The sequence below is a fragment of the Mya arenaria genome, chromosome 14, assembly GCF_026914265.1.
Source record: "Mya arenaria isolate MELC-2E11 chromosome 14, ASM2691426v1".
Taxonomy (NCBI): Eukaryota; Metazoa; Mollusca; class Bivalvia; order Myida; family Myidae; genus Mya; species Mya arenaria.
Window position 1 is genome coordinate 12616406 of NC_069135.1, and position 21889 is coordinate 12638294.

General features: G+C 33.5%; 1 protein-coding gene across 1 annotated transcript in view; it reads right to left on the reverse strand.

The window, feature by feature from the left end:
* Positions 1–21352, reverse strand: part of LOC128215851 (tyrosine-protein kinase Yes-like) — a 22904-nt gene extending 1552 nt beyond the window's left edge. The window contains exons 1-4 of the mRNA XM_052922462.1: positions 21064–21352; positions 17186–17230; positions 5724–5790; positions 5–54 (exon numbers count right to left, since the gene is read on the reverse strand). Coding sequence (XP_052778422.1) covers positions 5–54; positions 5724–5790; positions 17186–17230; positions 21064–21249 — 348 coding nt within the window. The 5' untranslated portion in view covers positions 21250–21352. The remainder of the gene's footprint in view (positions 1–4; positions 55–5723; positions 5791–17185; positions 17231–21063) is intronic.
* Between the last annotated feature and the right edge of the window lie 537 nt (positions 21353–21889).

Below are 21889 nucleotides of genomic sequence, written 5' to 3' on the forward strand. Positions count from 1 at the left end.
CAGCCTCATCGTGGTAGTCGGGCTCTGGCTCCTCCTGTTCACTGTACATGTCTTCTACAATAAACAGGGAACCAATGTTATATAACATAAATCTTCAATAGTTTTTTAAAAAAAATATAACTTTTATTCCGCTATGAGAAAATCTATGAAGTTTTACTGCTACTGTGAATCAGACTGTTTTTCAGATTTATTAGGATGCATTAAAAAAATTTTGGAGGAAATACTGTTAAGAAGGTAACTTGAATTTATCTGTAACTATCAACTCTCGCTTGAACTCATAAATTGTAATTTGCTCTATGAAAGTTAACTTGTGAGGAAATTACACTTTAAATAAGAGCGCTAGTCTCCCTTCATTCTAAGATATTTGACATAAAAGAGAAATGTAATATATGCTAGTTTAGTTTGACCCTCACAATAATGTCATTTAATGCAACAGCAAACAAATATTATTATTCAAGCCAGGAGCAATATCATTAAGCCAAGAGTAAGATTGTATCGCAGTGTGGAAAGCCTTTAACTGTAATAATCCTCAAAGTGTGTAATTTATATTCAACTACAAAATGAAAAGGCTGAAATATAATTAAGATTAAATATTGCATGATCTTATAATAATTGCTTGTTCTACAACCACAACCCAAATACTTCCATAACTAAGGAAAGTTACATCATTTTTCACTATATCATTGTGGGTGTAATTCCTTCATAGATAGATGCAGGGTTTGAAATATGAAAACATTTCAATTGTTACATATTGAGCTAACCCACAAGTGAAGAATATTATACTAGCTGTAATTCTTGAAAATAATAAGAAATATAATATGATTTACATGACAATTGTGACTACTGTTTAATAACTTGAAATTGTATTTCAATAAGTCTCAATTTAAGAAAACATTTCTAAAAAATATGGCAATTTATATTTTCACCTCATTTGAAATGAGTTTCAAATCTAATACACCTTGTAAGAATGAAACAGGAGGCATTTAAATGCTCACATCTGTTTTCTATCATATATTCCACCACTGAAATACACATGTCCTATTTTAACAATAATTGCTTCTTCATGTTAGAACTTTTGCAGCCTCTCAGCGACTGTTCACATTCAAGGGAATTTTCTGTGCAAATCAATACATGGTTTCAAAGTTTTCTACCTACCAGCAGTTACACCATATGACACAATTATTGAAGAAAAATATATGACACAATTTTTGAAGAAGAATTGAAGGAAAAATAGTCTTTAATCATAGTACCTATAGTTATATACGGTATAACTAATATTTTAAATGTCTACTAAGAATCAGGGGATTAAACAGCGCCTGAAAAATATACAGGTCTGTTTGAACATGAGAGATTCATGGCCAAAAGCAATGGGGTTCTGACTCCCCAAAGTCATTTATTCTAATTTCAAGGTACTTTTGCTGCTTTTGATGATTTTTTCTTTATTGTTTACCTGGTAATATTTGTTTTCACCTAGTATTAACTGGATACCAACTTTCATTTGCATTAAATATTTAACCATTTAAGACAATTACAACATCAAAATTTCAGGGAATCACATCACCACAAGTTCAACAGGTTGGGATAGTGGAGGGGACAAGTGAGATTCTGTCTGCAAAACCATTGAGTTGCACTATATAATCCTCTTCTTGACAAGTTCTATCAATATTTCAATGTATGCCTGAAATTTATATTGTCAACTCAATCAATAATTATTTGTTAAAAGATAAATAACCATTGATCCTGGTATATGGTATATCAAATTTATTTGTTAAAAAGATCAATGATCATTCACAGATCCTGATAAATGGTCAATATCAATCATTATGTGCCCAAACTGAAAGTTCATGACATTGTGTATGTTCAATTTAGAACAAAGGGCAATACATAAGTTATTAACTTACTTCATTATCTATAAATACTATGAACTAGGATATTTTACACATATACTTCAAAAGCTTGTAGAAAGCAAGCATAACTATTAAAGAATGTTGACTGAATTTATGGCCCATAATGGTTACCATTACCACACATTTGTTAAACATTCCATAAAATGATGTAATTTATGTTTTATTTGACCTCACACTGGGCATAAACATTGTTTCAAAACATAATAGCTCGACAAACAATTTTTTTATATGAGACAAAAACTACTGCACTATATAAAAACCAACACCAGGCTGCTCTAAAAAAAAAACGTACAAAAAAATAGGAGGTGGTGCAAGGATACAAGAGAACAACAACACACTACAATGTGCTCAGCTTGCGAGAGACAGATTACCTATCTTTTGAATATTTGTTAAAATTTTCTGAAATTTTTTGCAAATGTGAAAACATTCTGGTTTTCTGGCGTTGCAGCCTCCTCATAATCAGGAACAGGAGTTTCTGGCATCAGTTGGTCTGCAAGTTGCATTGAATTGTTAAGACAAGAAACAGTCACTTACTTCAAATAATGATGCGCAGGTGCTTCAATGAAAGACGAATGTAAAATGGTCTGGTTTATTTTTGTATTCGTCAGTTTTCAAATATGTCCAGAATGATATATGAGTTGAGACACCTCTCCTTATGAGACATTAAATGCATTATAAAACTGAAGTATCAAAAACATGCAAAAAATGCCATAACTGTGTTATGTTCTCTTAAATGTAAATAGCTATTTAAAATAAATAACAAAACGTTATTTAGGCCACACCAAATTAATAACTTGTTCATCGGATTTCCCGCACCTATTTCTTCAGAAAAGCAAAAAAAATATTCTTATTTTTTTATCACTTGCGCCTGCACCATCTTAAAAAAATGTTATATTTTTTTTACCAGCGCTAATTTGTTTAGTAGAATGTAGCCTTTTCCCCCGCGGTTTTTCAACAATTACAATTATCAAAGCACCGGCAGCCGCTCTAATTAGACTCAATGAACGATATAGACCCGGATACAAGCGTCTAGATGATCGAGACTAAATTGGCAACAGTTCACTTCCTAATTCTTGAAAACTAATACGTCAACAAATGACAATTCTACCACCATTTAAAGTTTGATTAAATTTTGGACAAATGTGGTTGTTTGAATTTGGCTCCCGCTAAAAGTAAATGTATATATACTGGGCAAAAAGTGCTGAATTTTATCGTGAATGACAGTGATTATCCAAGTGAATTCGGAATGGTTCGGACATGTTTGACGGGAATTCGAATAAACCTACAGTGAAAAGACAGTTTCCAATCTGTCATCTATGCCTACTACACCTGTCCAGGTAAAAACTTCCGGTGTGTATTTTAACTTCTTTGCTGTTAATATAGCAAATATGATGCAGTTTTTGTATTATTTGTTTCCTTCATAAATACAATATACATTTTATGATTTATGCATGTCTGTTTTTATTTTGCTACAGATCTGAGTATAGTGTTTATTTAATTCATATGCAATGCATGTAAAGTAATAGAAAAATAAAGTTTGGTCAAGAAACGAGCACCACCTTTCTTGTGTTATCATCGAATTGTTTCAGTAATGCATACTACATTATACTACAATGAACATTTATGTTTTAAATTGCTTATTAAAATTTCAGATTCCTCCGACGCAGCGGATCATGAAATTCATGTCCCTATGAGGCAACGACGGCATGCTTGGGTAGAAGGCCTTGGTCACCAATGAGTCAATGTTCGTGGACAGTAGGATGACGCTAAAAATTAATCTGACTGACATTCATATGTGCTTCATGCAATCCCATGAGTGTTACCATTCACACAAAAAACATCAAACAAGCCAGATTGTGTATATTTTGTAATTATTAGTTAAAAAGGATAAAAAAAATGGTGTCAGACTGTGTGATTGGAAAAAGGTATAAATCACACTTTGTGTTGCGAATAAATGTTTGTAGATTTTTTAGATGTTCATGTGTATATTTAAACTATATATGGAAATCAATGCATACAAGTGTTAAATATTTATGCTGGTTTTTTTTCTATGAAAAAATATTGTGTATTCTTGTATTTTCTTGAAATATTTTCTTGCTTTATATGAAAATTGACACAATCAGTATTTGCAGTACAACAGAAGTAAAAGTGTCTTTTAATTTTATATGTATGTTTATGTTTTCTTAATTACTTGTCTAAATTTGAACAAGATATCTAAAAAAATAAGGAAAATCCGCAAGTTTAAAAAAGATAGGCGTTAAATTATAAAAAAAAGCCTAATATCAATCTGGCGCTGGCCGGAATTTTCTGTGACATATTTTCAGTTGAAATAATTTACAATACAGTGTAGGTTTTTTGTAAATTCTCTTCCAGAACTTAGATGGCTACCAAGGCCAATCATGTAGTCAATGCAAGAATGATAGCTGTAGTTTATATTTGATTGCAAATGCCTATATTCATTTTGTGAGTTATTTTTCAAGTCACCTTGTCTAGTCATTTCCATGGCATGAGATATGACAATGTATTTTAATAGAGAATTATTTTAACCAAGTTTTCCTAAGGAAAAGTGGAAAACCTAGTAAATAGATTTGGATATGCCATTGGGAAGGCAGGTGGCTGTGACCATTGGTGTTTGTGTCCAGGCTTTAACTTAGCCATGCATAGGGTATTTTGAAAAAAAACTTTTAAAAAAGGTTTAAAAAACTGGAAAACTGGTTTTAAGTTCTCTCATTTATGAAATAGTTTAAAGAAATATATTTGCTTGATCTCAAATAGCATTTGTTTGATATCAAAACTAATATTTGTATAGAATTATCTTTTAGTGTTATCATTCTTTCACTGGATGTTATCCTTTTACTTTTTACAATATCATTGTTTAGTTAATAAGTGAATAACATGTGACGAAAAGTGAGTTTAATGACTATAATATTTGTTCGCTCTTCGCTCGCTCCTCTTTTTGCAAAATGAAAAACAAATATTTTTATTATTATTTCGCTCGCTCGCCCCATTATTTTTTGGAAAAAATCCGATGAACAAGTTATCAATTTGGTGTGGCCTTATCAACTTTTTTCTAAAACTAGAATGCACTTTAGACACTAGAAAACTATCAGATTAAATCATTCTGGTAAATATGCATAAGTATAAGACCAAATTAAGGATAACATTTGATATGTAATAGAAATATTAGAATGATACTTGTCCATCATTTAGGTAAGAGTTATTCAATCCAGACTGAACTCTAATGCAACATTAGCCAAACATGTACCCAACGTTGTGATGGCCAGAGATCAGTTACATAATGAAAACATTTGGTGTAACATGAGATGTGAACAGGCCATCATTTGTCACGTTTTCCAAGGGCAGGACCGTAACAGATGGCCTGTATGTATAACAGTATCTATAGATGTTCCTCAAGCATTCATTACAATGTCACATGCAGACAATACATGAACTAAAACTTGCTTTTCAAATAGGATTTCTATCCTGTGTGGCTGCATGTTACAGTTTTACATGCCCTGATTATTGCGATAAGACGGACAATGGCTAAAACATGCCTTCATGTAAGAAAATCTGCTTAGAAAACAATTGTAAAACCAGCTGGGATCTCAGGCACACTCAGAAGCATGATGAAACAAGATCCTGCAACCCTCATCCGTTGGTATATCTTCCAGATACAGCAACATACATCATGCAACTAGCGGTTTCTTAAACAAACTACTAATGTTCACTTTGGAATGCTATTTGAAAAAACAGCTTCCAAACATTTCTAAGAGTGTTGCTCACACTTAATGAGAGAAGTGTTCAGAGTTTTGTTACCTGGGGATTTTTGGTTTGGGTCGTTCTGTATGGCAGTTAACTTCTTTAACGAACACTCCTTCTCGCTCTGAAAATAGATATAATACGATTTAACATAGAACATTGAAAATAAAGAATATTTAAATGATAGTCACTTGGGAAGATTTCTGTCAACATTCTGAACAAAATATAAACAAATATTGTAAAGTCATTGTCTAAAACATAAAAGCTAATTTGTTAGACAGTAGGGGGTATACCGGGCATAGCCGGGGAAATGGGCCGTGTTCTTACCTTCTAGGTGGTCCCGCAGTGCCGGGTGAATGCAGTGGTTTTGTCTTGGTGCAAAAAAATAGCCGGGAATGGGCCTTACCTAGGGTCCCTGGGGTGCGGGGGCATTTGGCGGGGATTTTACCAGAAGTTCGCCCAGCAGGGCGGGGATTTTGCCCGGGCTTGACTGGACCTAAAGTCCAAGTCCCCGCTACTCCCCGGACCTAGGGGAGATGTTTTTACAATTGACTGGTGCATAAGTTAGACATAATAACATAATTGACAGTAAATGCTAGGAATACTGTTAATTGAAACTGCCAAATATGTAAATATGGATATATTTATAATAATATTATAAGTCATATTATAAGTTTTAATCAAAACAAAAGAAATATTTGATTATCTAGAGCATTAAATTATGTGAAGGCAGCAGGGTGAAAATGCTGGACTGCATGAAGCCAAAAGGGTGCTTAGTCCAAAACAGGATGCAGCACAGCCTTCCATAAGTCTTAAGCTAAACCCTATGTTGATTAGACAGTTGTGGCATGCCATACATAAATGTACCATGTCCTAAGATTAAAAGAAAAACATTGCTTTACTTGCAATTCTCAAACCAGCCTAATAAGGTAAATGATTATTGCATACAAAAAGTATTTGGTAGATAGCAGAACTAAGATTTTTTTTAACTGACTCAAAACTTGTCGAAAAGCCATTGATTTTTTTTAAATCTGCCCCATCCTGGGGCAATTATAGAGAGATAATGAGGTTCCACAATCAAATAACGCCAAGGGCAACTTGTGATTACAGGCCACTTAATACTGGGACCTGATGGAGGTGATCTTTACCACTGAAGCAATATATTCTTACCCCAGGAATATAACACCTATCTTAGATCAACTGCTAAAACACATGTAGGAAGATAGATCTAAATGATGTTTTCTACACTGTTCACTCGAGTAGAGTGACTTTAAAATAATTCAAATTACAATAATAATAGAAGATTAAGTCATTGAATCCATACTATGAAATTTAAAACTATACTCAGTTCACTTTTAAAACATTAATGTTTCAAAACTCAAATAACAAGACGCCAATGCAAACGCTGCATTCAAGCCGGATTTTTTATTTGATGATGCAATTTTGCATATAGCTAAGAATTGAGCTTAAGTAACCTTGAGTTTTTTAACCAAGAAGACCCATACTTATAATAATCAGAGATATTATTTGTACAAATAACCTGATAAAATTTCATGACGATCAGCAGAAACTATTCCACTTGTGTGAGGAAAAATGAACATTTAATAAATACATCAGCTTTTCCTAAAAGATAGGTCACAGTGACCTAGTTTTTGACCCCAGATGACACACCAAAGAAACAAAATATAAAGATCCTGAAATACAATCATTGTCTGTAGTGCTGATGGGCCAATGGGGTGTGTGCCAGTGTGGAAGCATGTGTGCGTGTATGTATGTGTGTGTATGTATGTAAACTAACCAAATGTCATGAAAAACTGTATTTTTTCCTAAAATTCTATTACAGTGTACTTCAATGTGAGTAAAATATCCTGCAGAAAAACAAACAACTTAAGGTTTCATGTTTCATGGAAAAAAAAGATTTTATGACATGGTGAAAATATTTCCTAAGATTTGACCTAGTGATGTGGATTTTGACCTGAAGTGACCCATATTCACAGATGTCCAAGACAACATGTAGACAAGTATTTCGACAAAGTTTCATAACAATTGGATAATAAAATTAATTTATGACATAGGGAAAATGTTTCCTAAGACTTGACCTAGTGATGTGGATTTTGACCTGAAGTGACCCATATTCACAGATGTCCAAGACAACATGTAGACAAGTATTTCGACAAAGTTTCATAACAATTGGATAATAAAATTAATTTATGACATAGGGAAAATGTTTCCTAAGACTTGACCTAGTGACTTAGTTTTTAACCTGAGGTGACCCATATTTACAAATGTTCAAGACAACATGTAGACAAGTATTCTGACAAAGTTTTATAACAAATGGATAAAAACTACTAACTTGTATGTATTCAATTTGTTTCATTCTAAGAAATAAATTAGGAATCAGACCAAGAAGGTGTTTTAAGTTAAAGTATCAGCTGATATAGGAGTGCAATTGAGTTTCATTAAATGAATTTGAAAGTTTAGCACTCTATTTTGATAGCATATTAACCGATACTCACACCATGTCTTATGTTACCTCATTTTCTTTCCTACCACAACTACAATGATAATTGAAAGCCATGTCAGTTTACCTATACGGAGTACATTGGCCTTGGTGATAAATGAAAGGGGGCTTTTAATTATCTTGTTATGTACATACACTTGTTTTGCTCCATATAGAAGCAAAGTGATATGACCCACTGTAAACACTCCAATATGCTGACATTCTGATAATGAAATTAATAAATCGCTCTTTAATGTTGAACCTTGAAAAGCACTTAGCATAGTGAATGATTAGAGATTAGGGTTGAGGACCTAACACAATAGCTTTCAAATATTTGTTTAATTGTGATTTCTTGCTGCATGGATTTTTGTAAGCACTCCCATATATCACTATCTCCTAACATGCTAATTAAGACACTATCATTTCAATTCGAGTAAGTTAAGCATATAACAGTTATAACAATCACTCATTAACTTCTTGCAAACAGATGCAGATTGAAATTACATTGATTGTATTAAACAATGCCTTCTACATCACAGATTCCACAAACCAGATGAGAACAATTATAAACACTGATAAATGTTAAACACAATTTGGGAAATTATAAACACACACTGGATGAGAGGATTATTCAAACAATAATTTCCTCCACTTGTTTACATTGTCGTAATTATTCACATTCTGATTTTCATCTTGGAAGTAGGATATCAGAAGTAGATGTATGGTCAGATATACTTAATTTGGATCTGCACAACCCCCGACTGCTCTTAAAATTTAAGGAAGCAGGACAGTTTTCCTCGAGATAAATTAAAGATGTTTCCAAAGATAACATTAAATAAGCATAATCAGAAGGGTAATTGATGACAGAGTTGGACTTCAATTGGCAAGACCTGGCAAGGTTACAAGAATAGTGTGAGATTCTCTACCACATTCTGCCCATCCATACACACATACACCCATATATCTATTACAAACACATTGTCAAAATAGTTGCATCTTAGTCTTGATATACAGATATAAGAAAAACTGTTCCATTTACTCCTCAATGAATTGAGTCCATTTCTACATCAGCTACAAAAGCTTAAGCTGAACCAGTATTCCAGCATATCCTGACCTTGCGGTAGTTGAGGGAGTGCGATCTGGGTCCCTGGAGATGTGGCTTGGTCGCCACAGAGACGGAGAGGGAGCGAAACTCACGGGACCTGTGGCACACTGGAATCTTGGTCATGTGGCGAGACAGCACGATCTGAGACTGGTACACTAGCGGCTCACGGGAGCGCAAGTACAACTGTCTATCTAGGGACATTCTGCAGTTCTAATCTTCTAAATCTTTCAATACTTATAATATGAATCAGTTCACAAGTGCCATGCAAAGAAGATACCGGTATATGAATATAGCACTGCAATTCTAAATATGAATCTCAATATTCCTAATGTTGTTCATGTACTCTGTGAAGTTCCACACAAGGACTAAGAACACCTGTGTGATAGGACAAACTGGATCAACTGGGTACATGTATGTAACAATTTGTCCTCATTCAGCTAATGTAATCCCTTCATACATGGCTGATCATACTGCTGCAAGTGAGGTGAACAAAATAATATCCCATTGTTTCCTGGTATTTTTAGATCTGCAGTAACTATATCAAAATCATTATGTCTTCTGTCACACATGCTGAGTTAAATGAGCAAAATAGTTGCTATAAGCAACATGAAATTTATGACTGCAGACAAGGTGCTATATTTATGTAGAAGAAAATTCTCCAGAATGGGCAACAGTGTCCAATATTTGCTGAACAGAATATCTGCTTTTTTTGCACACCACCATTTTGCAATTAAACAAAGTTTAACCCAAACAGGCTACAAGAAATTCTGAGAACTCTTTATGAATGCAAGACTGCCATAATATGATGTAAAGATTTTGAGGAAAAGAACAAACAGCAATAGTGACCCCTTGACTTTTTGTGTAAAACTGGCCATTGCAATTGTCTCTAATTAACTAAGGGTTTGAGAAAGAGTCAGGACTAGAAAGCAAATATCTAAAACCATGGTATTATGACCAACTACTATATTACAGACAGTGTAAAATGTTTACCTGGCATCTGGGTGCCGGGCTGCTGGACCAGCCAGCGGAAGTGTATATATGATACATTCCACCATGTATTTTTTTATGCTATTCACAGGTGAATTAACTAAAAACAAATTACACTTTTGTTCCTTTGTTGTGTAAGCATAATTTCCATCATTGAATCATGAACACTGACCAGCACGCTGTCTAACTTCCTCCATATGTGGACATGGACATAATTCATTGAATACCAATCCCTTGTCTCAGCTCACATTAATATTTCAAACATTATTCTTATCTTTATTTGTTCCATATAAATAATTCATGCTTGTATAATTTTAGAAATTTCTTTCATGGCACAAAAATATTCTTAATTTCCATCATAATTTAATTTATTATGAAAATCAATGTATTTATCACTTGCAAAGATGTAGTCAGTACTAATCTAGTTCTAAAGGATTAAACCATGTACTCCAAGTTTCGATCACCTTCAACCAAGGAAAGGATATAGTGAAGGTTTTCATATTGTTTCAATAATAAAGTATCAAATTTCTCTTTCGTACAAGGGATGCTATTGTTAAGTAACTTACGGGGACCAGTTTGGTGGACTAAAATTTGAAATAACGACCTTTGTACTATGTACCTTCAAAATGAGAAACATTCAATTTGAAAACATTGTACACATTGTCCTGTATGAAAACAAAGGTTAATAAAACAACTGGAACAACAAATCACACAATTGAAAGAGAAGCTGAAAGTTTTAAAAACATTTATCTTACAATGAGGTAAAATGGGATATTAAAACACTACAAACAAATTAATCAAACTCTATTGATTTATTTTTTGTAAGAATGTGTAATCAGAGGGAACCAAATGGTTATAGATATATGGTGACCTGTGGAAAACCAAACTCAAATCAGCTGAAATCAGGAATTGAACCTGTAGTCAAACAAAATAATTAATTTGGTGTGGCCTAAGACCACTTGATGGAAAGCAATGGGCAAACTTCAGCACATTTAACTAGTCAATCTGGAGTTGGGCATCTTAATTTTTTTGAGAAAGTTCATAGAACTGCATCAGATGACAATAGCCACAAAACAGACCATGAGATTTTAACTTTAATTTTAGAATGAAAAGGTGTCTTATCTGATGCCTGGGATGTAGCAATATTATCATATATATCATATTAATTATGATTAATTTTAATTATGCTTCTTTACTGAGGCAGTTAACAGCCTTGTAAGTGAGCTCCTACCATTCCCATACATATTAATAAAGGAACATTCAGTCCCAGGATCTTTTATAAATTAGCTCTGTATTAATGCATAGAATGCATATTAAATAGAACATGCATTTAAACTTTTAACATATTTAAAAATAATTCAATACGTTTCATTAAGTGTTAAAGTGCAAATGCACCACATGTATCATCTACATCTAGATTACATAGAATGTTCAAGACAGGGGGAAGTTAAGCATGCACAAAGTTATGTTTTAGAGGCAGTAACTTAAGCCAATGAAAGCTCTCACATTGTTTTGTTTAAGAAGCAGTAAGTTAATACACCAATGAAAATACAAACATCATTTTGTTTTACAGGCAGTAAGTTTAGCGAATGAAAATACAAACATCATTTTGTTTTAAAGGCAATAATTTAAGCCAATGAAAATAAAATCATCGTCTTGTTTAAGAGGTAATAATTTAAAGTGACACTCGTATTTGGTTGGTTTAAACATATTTATTTCATGAAAATATACCAGTGACATCATATATTTCATTCAAAATATTTGAAAACAAGAGCTGTCACAGAGACAGCGCGCTCGACTATTCCGCCACTTTTCAATGTAATGATTGAATCGTTTAGGCGAAACATGCATGGATCACTGTTAGATTAGATTTCAATGCAATACATGGTGTGCTGATATATTAACATAAATGTGGTTCCATGCAAAATTTTAACATGAATTTCTAAGTCTAATAATAAAGCGCCATTATTTGCAAAATACAGTTATTTAACTTGGTTATACAATTAAGTTGGGTGGTTGAATACCATTGTATAAAGTCTCAATGCAATACATCAAATTGTTGCTGAGATATTATCCTATGTGTGCTGACATGCAAGACCTTAACCAGAATTTCTTAGTCGCATAATAAAGGGGCAAAAATTATATATTATGAAAGATAGAGTTATCTTACTTGATTAAATAAGAAGGTTAAATAGATGGGAGCCTGTGTGTAAAGTTTCAATGCAATACATGATGTATTTGCTGAGGTATTGACTTAAAAGTTGTTATATGCAAAACCTTAACCAGAATTTCTATGTCGAATAAAAAAGGGGCCATTATTTTAATTTAATGCAAACTGGAGTTATCTTACTTGGTTATTTAAGTAGATTGGATGGTTGAGTACCATTGTATAAAGTCTCAATGCAATCCATCCAGTAATTACTGAGGTATTAACCTACGTGTGCTTACATGCAAAACCCTAACCAGAATGTCTAAATCAAATAATAAAGGCCCATAATTTGCATTATATTCAAAAAAGTGTTATCTGGGAATACATATCTAATGTTTCAATGCAATACATGATATATTCGCTGAGATATTGACTTAAATGTGGTTACATGCAAAACCTTAACCAGAATAATAAAGAGTTGTTGATTAATCTCTGAAAGTGTAAACAAAGTTTGCATTGTATGAAGTTCCTGGGCGCATTTACCTTTATTCAAATATTGATCGGAAACCATTATTCAACTCAAGGTCATCATGACCTTGACCTTTGACCTACTGATCACAAAATCATTAGAAATCATCTAAATGACCAACTTGCATACCAAGTATGAAGTTCTTGGGTGCAAGTGTTCTTAAGTTACTGAGCGGTAACCATTTCTTCACCTCAAGGTCACGGCAACCTTGACCTTTGACCTACTGATCTCAAAACCAATAGGGGTCTCCTACTAGTCATGATTGCCTAGCATACCAACTATGAAGTTCCTGGGTGCAAGCGTTTTTTATTTATTAAGCGGAAACAAAGTGTGACATACAGACTAACGGTCTGATCACAAAATCAATAGGGGTCATCTACTAGTCATGAACAACTAAAATGAACTTGCATATCAAGTTCTTGGGTGCAAGCGTTCTTTAGTTACTTAGGGGTAACCGTTTCTTCACATCAAGGTCACGGCAACCTTGACCTTTGACCTACTTATCTCTAAATCAATAGGGGTCATCTACTAGTCATGATTGACTAGGATACCAAGTATGAAGTTACTGGGTGCAAGTGTTCTTTATTTATTGAGCGGAAACAAAGTGTGCCGTACAGACTGATTGACTGACTAACGGACTGATCACAAAATCAATAGGGGTCATCTACTAGTCATGAACAACTTGCATACATAAGTTCCTGGGTGCAAGCGTTCTTTAGTTACTGAGCGGTAACCATTTCTTCACCTCAAGGTCACGGCAACCTTGACCTTTGACCTATTGATCTCAAAATCAATAGGGTTCATCTACTAGTCATGACCAACTAGCATACCAAGTATGAAGTTCCTGTGTGCAAGCTTTTTAGTTATTGAGTGGAAACCGTTTCTTCACCTCAAGGTCACCGCGACCTTGACCTTTGACTTACTGATCTCACCTATCAATAGGAGTTATCTACTAGTCATGACCAACTAGCATACCAAGTATTAAGTTCCTGGGTACAAGCGTTCTTTAGTTATTGAGCAGAAACCATTTTTAAGCTTAAGGTCACTGGCAACATCGTTTTTTACCTGAAGGTAACCTTGACTTTTGACCTTTTTATCTCAAAATCAATAGGGGTCATCTACTAGTCATGAACAACTACCATACCAAGTATGAAGTTCCTGGACCCAAAGGATCATTAGTTATTGAGCTTAAACCGTTTCTTCACCTCAAGGTCACCATGATCTTGACCTTTGACCTAGTGACCCCTAAAATCAATAGGGGTCATCTACTAGTCATGACTAACTAGCATACCAAGTATGAAGTTCCTGGGTCTTAGCATTCAATAGTTATTGAACAGAAACAAAGTGTGACATACAGACTGACTGACGGACTGACTGACCGACAGGGCAATAACAATATGTCTCCCCATGAATGGGGGAGACATAATGATTTAATGATTATGTCATACATGTTTATGTTGTAATGGAACTAAACAAATATATTGATATTTTAATAGAAAACATATACAAAGATCCATGAAATTATTAATATATATAAAATTATTGAAGTAAGGTTTTAGACGCATTTCCACAGTCATCGAAATTAGACTTGGATAGTAGCAGTGAAATTATACTATTTAAATTATACTATGTTTTCACTATTTTTTAAACATGTCTGTCAAAAGCAAATACTACTATCTGAAAACCAATTATTCAGGGCAGGAAAATTGAAAATATTTAATTACTTAGGGAAATTACATTTCTAGTTCAATTTAATTTAAACTTAATTGAAGAGCATTGGTGAATTAACAAAACACAAGGAGATATTCCAGCGAGAGACCAGTTTTAAGATGTTATCACATATGAAAGTTCAAAACTAAATCAACCCTGAATTGAGACTTAATTGCAGATTACATGTAGGGATTTTTTCAAGAGATACTTATAACCAGATGCATATTGTTAATTGAAAGGTATGATTAATGTAATTGAGCTGAAAAACAGGGTGGCCCACAACTACATATGCAATATCTCCAACAGTAGCTTGATGCCCTGAACTGGAAAAACAGGATACATTTACCATATTTAGCTTCTCAATGTGTAATACGGTAAATGGAGCAAAGTGTCAAATAATGCCGAGTGTCATTGTTTTAAGTTTGTTTTAAACCTGTCTGACCCACAATTTAAGCTTGTTAAAATGTTAGTGGGACTAGTACTTTTGGGCCAAATTTACAATGGACAAAGAATTAAAGTAACAAAAATAAATTTTTGGTCTGGTAAAAGATGGCAGTTATTAGTGATGTCTGTCAGATCTGCAAGCAGTCGCACTGCATATAATTAATGGAATATGGTAAAAATCATCTTAACATGATTATATCCTCAAGGCATAGAGAAAATAGTTATAATTGTCATGTAATGTAACCACATTTCAACATTTTAATGGACTTAATACCAAGATGCATGACTGTTAGTGAGGTTGCTTAAGTACTGCATCATATGACCCCCATTTCCCTGTCATAATGAGCTACCTGTACATAATATGCATCCTATACATCATTAGTTTAAATACTAGTTCATCATGAGCTACCTGTACATCATCAGTTACCTATACATCAGCAGGTACCTATACATCATCAGCTACCTGTATATAATGAGCTACCTGTACATCATCAGTTACCTATAAATCAGCAGGTACCTATACATCAGCAGGTACCTGTACATAATGAGCTACCTGTACATCATCAGTTACCTATACATCAGCAGGTACCTATACATCATCAGCTACCTGTACATAATGAGCTACCTGTACATCATCAGTTACCTATACATCAGCAGGTACCTATACATCAGCAGGTACCTATACATCATCAGCTACCTGTATATAATGGGCTACCTGTAAATCATCAGCTACTGTTACATCATCAGCTACCTGTACATCAGCAGCTACCTGTATATCATCAGCAGCTACCTGTATATCATGAGCTACCTGTATATCATCAGCTACCTGTATATCATCAGCTACTTGTACATCATTACCAAACTAAACATCATCGGCTACCTGTATATCATCAGCTACCTGTACATCATCAGCTACCTGTACATCATCAGCTACCTGTACAATCATCAGCTACCGGTATATCATCAGCTACCTGTACATCATGAGCTACCTGTACATCATCAGCTACCTGTACATCATCAGCTACCTGTACATCATCAGCTACATGTACATCATTAGCTACCTGTATACGTCAGCTACCTGTATATCATGAGCTACCTGTACATCATGAGCTACCTGTACATCATCAGCTACCTGTACATCATTAGCTACATGTACATCATTAGCTACATGTATATCATGAGCTACCTGTACATCATCAGCTACCTGTACATCATCAGCTACATGTACATCATTAGCTACATGTATATCATGAGCTACCTGTACATCATTAGCTACATGTACATCATTAGCTACATGTATATCATGAGCTACCTGTACATCATGAGCTACCCATACATCATCAGCTACATGTACATCATTAGCTACCTGTACATCATGAGCTACCCATACATCATGAGCTACCTGTACATCATGAGCTACCCATACATCATGAGCTACCTGTACATCATGAGCTACCCATACATCATCAGCTACATGTACATCATTAGCTACATGTATATCATGAGCTACCCGTACATCATGAGCTACCTGTACATCATCAGCTACATGTACATCATTAGCTACATGTATATCATGAGCTACCCGTATATCATGAGCTACCCGTACATCATGAGCTACCTGTACATCATCAGCTACATGTACATCATTAGCTACCTGTACATCATGAACTACCTGTATATCATCAGCTACCTGTACATCATCAGGTACCTGTACATCATCAGCTACCTGTATATCATCTGACAGCTACCTGTACATCATCAGCTACCTGTACCTGTATATCATCAGCTACCTGTACATCATCTGACAGCTACCTGTTCATCATGAGCTACATTATTTAACATACACAACATCAGCTACCTGAACATCATGAGCTAGCTATACATCAAAAGTTAACTTAACATCATGAGCTACCTGTATATCCAGCTACCTGAACATTATGAGCTATCTTAACATCGTGAACTACCTGTTTATCTTCAACTACCGGAACATTATGAGCTACCTTAACATCATCAGCTATGTGTACATCAGGAGCTAACTATACACATATTTACTGTCATCATCAGCTTTATGTACACACAATTGTACTGTACATACCTTGTAATTATTGGGCAGTAACTTTCCTACTCTCCTTTCCTCATACTGAAAATAGAAAGTATATTCTTTGTAATTAAACTTGTCAGCTCAATCATCAGGCAATCAGATTTTATAAACAGCAATCTGTCTGTGCTGACAATCCAATCATAGAGGGAGACACTGCAATCACGGTCAATAAAGCAGGAAGGAGATCTGCTTTTAAGTGCTCCAGACTGTACTGGGAATACCTGCAGAAATACTCATCTAATAACACTATGTAATCTAAGCTTCAATTTCAGATTTTATTCTTATTTCAAAAACCTTGTCAGTGAAACTGGGAAAAGTAATCAAAAACAAAAAGCTGCACAATTTACAAGCCATTAGTCTCTAACAAATACTTTTAAATGTCTTAAAGCTGCACTCTCACAGATTGAACGTTTTGACATTTTTTTTTTTTTGTCTTGGAAAGAAACAATTTTTGCGAAAATCCATGGAAACAAATTAAATAAGACTGCTGACAAAAAATTAGATCGCAGATTTTTGTATTTAAGTTCAAAAATTGATATTTTATACATTTTTCTTAAACCGTTACTAACGGTTAGGCCATAAAACCATCATTTTCGATCAGAAATATGAAAATCTACGATCTGATTTTTTGTCAGCAATCTTATATCATTGGTTTGGAGATATTTACGCAAAAATTTGCTCTTTCCAAAACAAAAAATAAAAAAGTTGTAAAAATGGTTAATCTGTGAGAGTGCAGCTTTAAGGGATCAAAATAATAAAGCTAAAACTAAAAGTCAATGAATTTGAATATGCTTCATTTTAAAATACATCAGATCTGATATAAATGTTTGGATTGAAATTCATTTTTCAAGGAACATTATGCATGCCCTAATCAAATAGTACAGTATCAGATATAAAATGTGATGTTTGATAAAGTATTTCCTTTCTGTAAGTGTTTTCCTCTTCAACATGTGATGGAGTGCTTCTTTGAAAGCACTTAATGTCATGGGTACATGTAGGGGGACTTTAGAAGCAGGATGACTTTTGACTGACATGATTTTGATAGACCCTGAAAGAGACCACCACTTTGTTAGGTTTGACCTTTGAACAATTTTTATAGCCTTGAAATTATCTGACCCAAAAGATTTTTACAAACTATCTTAACTAGGGATGGGATTTAGGCAATGGCAGAAGGTATTGGGCTTAAGGCAAATCACCAATATAGGATTTTTTTCATATATATCAAGAATCTGTCTATATTTATCCATATATATAAGCGTAATCTTACAATACATGTATGTTATAATATTGAGATCAAATTTAGTTAATTTTTATGGTTTATTTTTGCATTGGTTTCAAGCTATATAGATTTATATATCTCTTCAATCATGTCTTTCTCAGTTACAGCAAATTTACACACTGAACTGTTCAGCATACTGTATATACTTTAAAAAGCTTTATACATGATAGGCCATGAAGAATACAAATAAACCATGACTTGAATAACATTCCTCTTTTTAGGTCAAGCATGCTGTCAACTACTACTCCAACCAATTTCTTGTTTTGTGACTTCAGTTAACCCACCGATAGGAGTTAACAGGTTTACTGAGCTAAACATTGATTGTATAGTCCACAACATTAATAATGAATAGATCAAGTAGACAAACATTATTTGATTTAATATCATCCAAAAAATATATTATTATCAGAAAAAAATATTAGGATATTAATTGAAATAACCTGAAAACAAATACAATATACAGCATTAATTATATTAACAATCTATTTGTTTAGAACAACTCTAACTGATAAATGTGTTGATTAGGTTATTGAACATAAATGCCTCCACACAGCTAATTAAATGGTACACTTTAATATTTATAATAGCCTTACAAGTTAAATTAAGTCTTATTTATTTTAAAATAGTTTCTGTCGTACATGTAACTCTTAGATAAAACCATTTTTTTTATGCATGTTCTTTTATGAATAGCATTAAAAAAGTAGTTAATAATATATGCAAATCAGATCAATTTATTGAAGTGTACAAAACATGAATAAACCAGTGTTTTCAATATCAAACAAATATAAGATAGCTTTATGATTGTTAAGTAATAAAAATCACTGGCTTTAATCAACTTTGGTAAAAATCACTGGCTTTAATCAATTTTGGTAATTGTTGCGAAAAAAACATTATAATGCATTTTTACAGTTAAAAAAGAACTGTAGCAATCAAATTGAATGTTTCAGAATCAGACATTTGCATTGAAATCATATGTTTGAAACTAATAATTTTTGCCTATATTTATTAGGCTAGCCTGTAACATGTTATCTAAGGATTTGGATTTTTTTTATTTACATCACAAAAGATGCACAACAGTCATGATAAAAATGACATACATGGATATCATTTTAATTGAAAACGTACAACATGTACATGACTATTACTACAGCTGACCAAAATGTTTCTCTTTTGATATTGCTGAACATGTATCATAGTTTTTGTGTGTTTTTACATTTGGACATCAAGTGAGTTTCATTTGAAATTTCGTTTTTACTTCTAAATTTGCAAAATCAATGTCTTAAAGTGGTTTAAATAGTTAAGATTTTCTTTCAAATTATCAAAAAAAACTTAGATGGGTGAAAATCACGGGTTTTAAATATGCTCCTTTACAAACAATAATGCATAAGAACTTCGTGTAACTTCATAAGTATCATTACATGGTAAAATAAACATCTTACTTACAGAAATTGGGGTATAAGAAATATTAAGTCTAAAATAACAGACGTGTTATACGAGATTCTTCCAATCCCTAACGTCTAAACGGGAATGTGCAAAAAACGGGTGTGTTTTAAAAATATTGAAATTGTTTTAAGTGAAGTATTTTATGGTTGAAATTGATCATAAAGAGTTATATTTATATTTTACCATGTAAGTGAAATGCTATTTTGCACTAAACAAGCATTTAATGCATTAAAACAAGTTGTTTACCTTTCCAATAAAACGAAAGTTGACTGAAACAGACAACAATTATGCGAAGGGGAACAACTCGATACAATTGTAATAGCTCGGCCTATCCGACAAAGCTTCGAGATAGACCTCGTTATACAATCGTAACAACTCGGCCATGACCGAAATGTTCCGAGCGATTTAAAACTGTGCCCTAAAGCCTTGCAGGTGCCCTTCATGTATATTTCGTTATGTTTTGACAGAATGAAATGAAGAAAAACCGTCAAACTCATAATTATAAGTTGGATATTTATTTTTTTGTGTACGGAACTAATATAAAATAACATTATCTGGTAATATTTCTGGTTTTTATGATATTTTATAGACGCTACATGCTTTAACCCGGAATCCTGATCGGAACAGCTACCCACTTTTGATACTAAACAATTTGTACGTGAAGGATTTGCCATATCAAAAATCTAAAAAAAAATCCGTCAACGTACAATTATTTGGACTAAAGAAATATTATAACAATAACTTTTTGTAAGTCGCAATACACTTACACATAATTAAGGTGGCCTCTGGTAAAAGAAAGCGCAATAATCAAAGTTTTTTTGACATACAACAAGGGATTGACATTATTAATTCTACATTTGTCTGTTGATGTATACCACACATTCTGGGTAAATATAAAATATATGTATTTAGGTAAATATATTGCCACTACATTGTAATTGTTAGAAGAAGAGGCACAAAATAAAATTGCCTCTCAAGTAGACTGTGGTTGCTAATTTAGTCTTTCCAAGTAAATCAAGCTTACAACTCGTTACAATGTAAGCAACACTGAGCAACATGACCCAAACCATTATTTTAGAAATGAATGTCTTGAATAACTCCATTGATGACAATAGCTTGACTTTTTTAATAACAATCAATCAGACAATACCTGCATGTATCTAGACGGTACATATCCTACTGTATTCGTTTTCAGTGCCCTGGCACCCCACCAGTCCGCATCAGTTTTATGGCAGTCAAAAATCTCAAATTGGTCGCCCTTTTCAAACTGCAGGATATTTTGAGAACCGTCCACAATCGGTGGTGTGAAATCGGAAATTGCGACATAAATTTCCATTTTAAAGCATTTATACAGGAAATATCACTTCAAATTAGGGAAAACACTTGACAGCAAACATTTTGCAACACACTACTTTCACTTCGCTGTGTTTACTTCCTAGTCAGACTGACAGCAAGCTAGCAGCCAATAACAGCAGCCAATAAGTACAGCAGCCAATAAGGGACTTAGCAGCCAATAAGTACTTTTACCACGAAACACGAAATGTGAAAGGAATCTACTATTTTCCAGCAGCCAATAAGAACACCTGCCACACAACAACAATGTTTCAATGAAAATATCATTAACGCAAATGGTTTATATAAATAAAACACGATGAAACATAATCAAAAAGAACCAGTACGAACAAAAGTAAACCATAAAATGAATATGTATTACAGTACTCAGTAGAGGCTACCCGCGGCTAAATAGTATCCGGGATAACCAGCTAATATGTTGATAACACATGGGGGAATAATTTAAATTGGATTTATTTTTGGCCCCAGATAACATAAACATTTAAAATATTACATCAGCTTTTTAAAATATTATTACTGGCACAGTTTACCCCCATTCCCCCAATAAATACTGTAACTTATAATATTTGGTATTTGGTTTTTAATCCGAAACACCCGCTATATTAAGTAAAAATATGTATGAT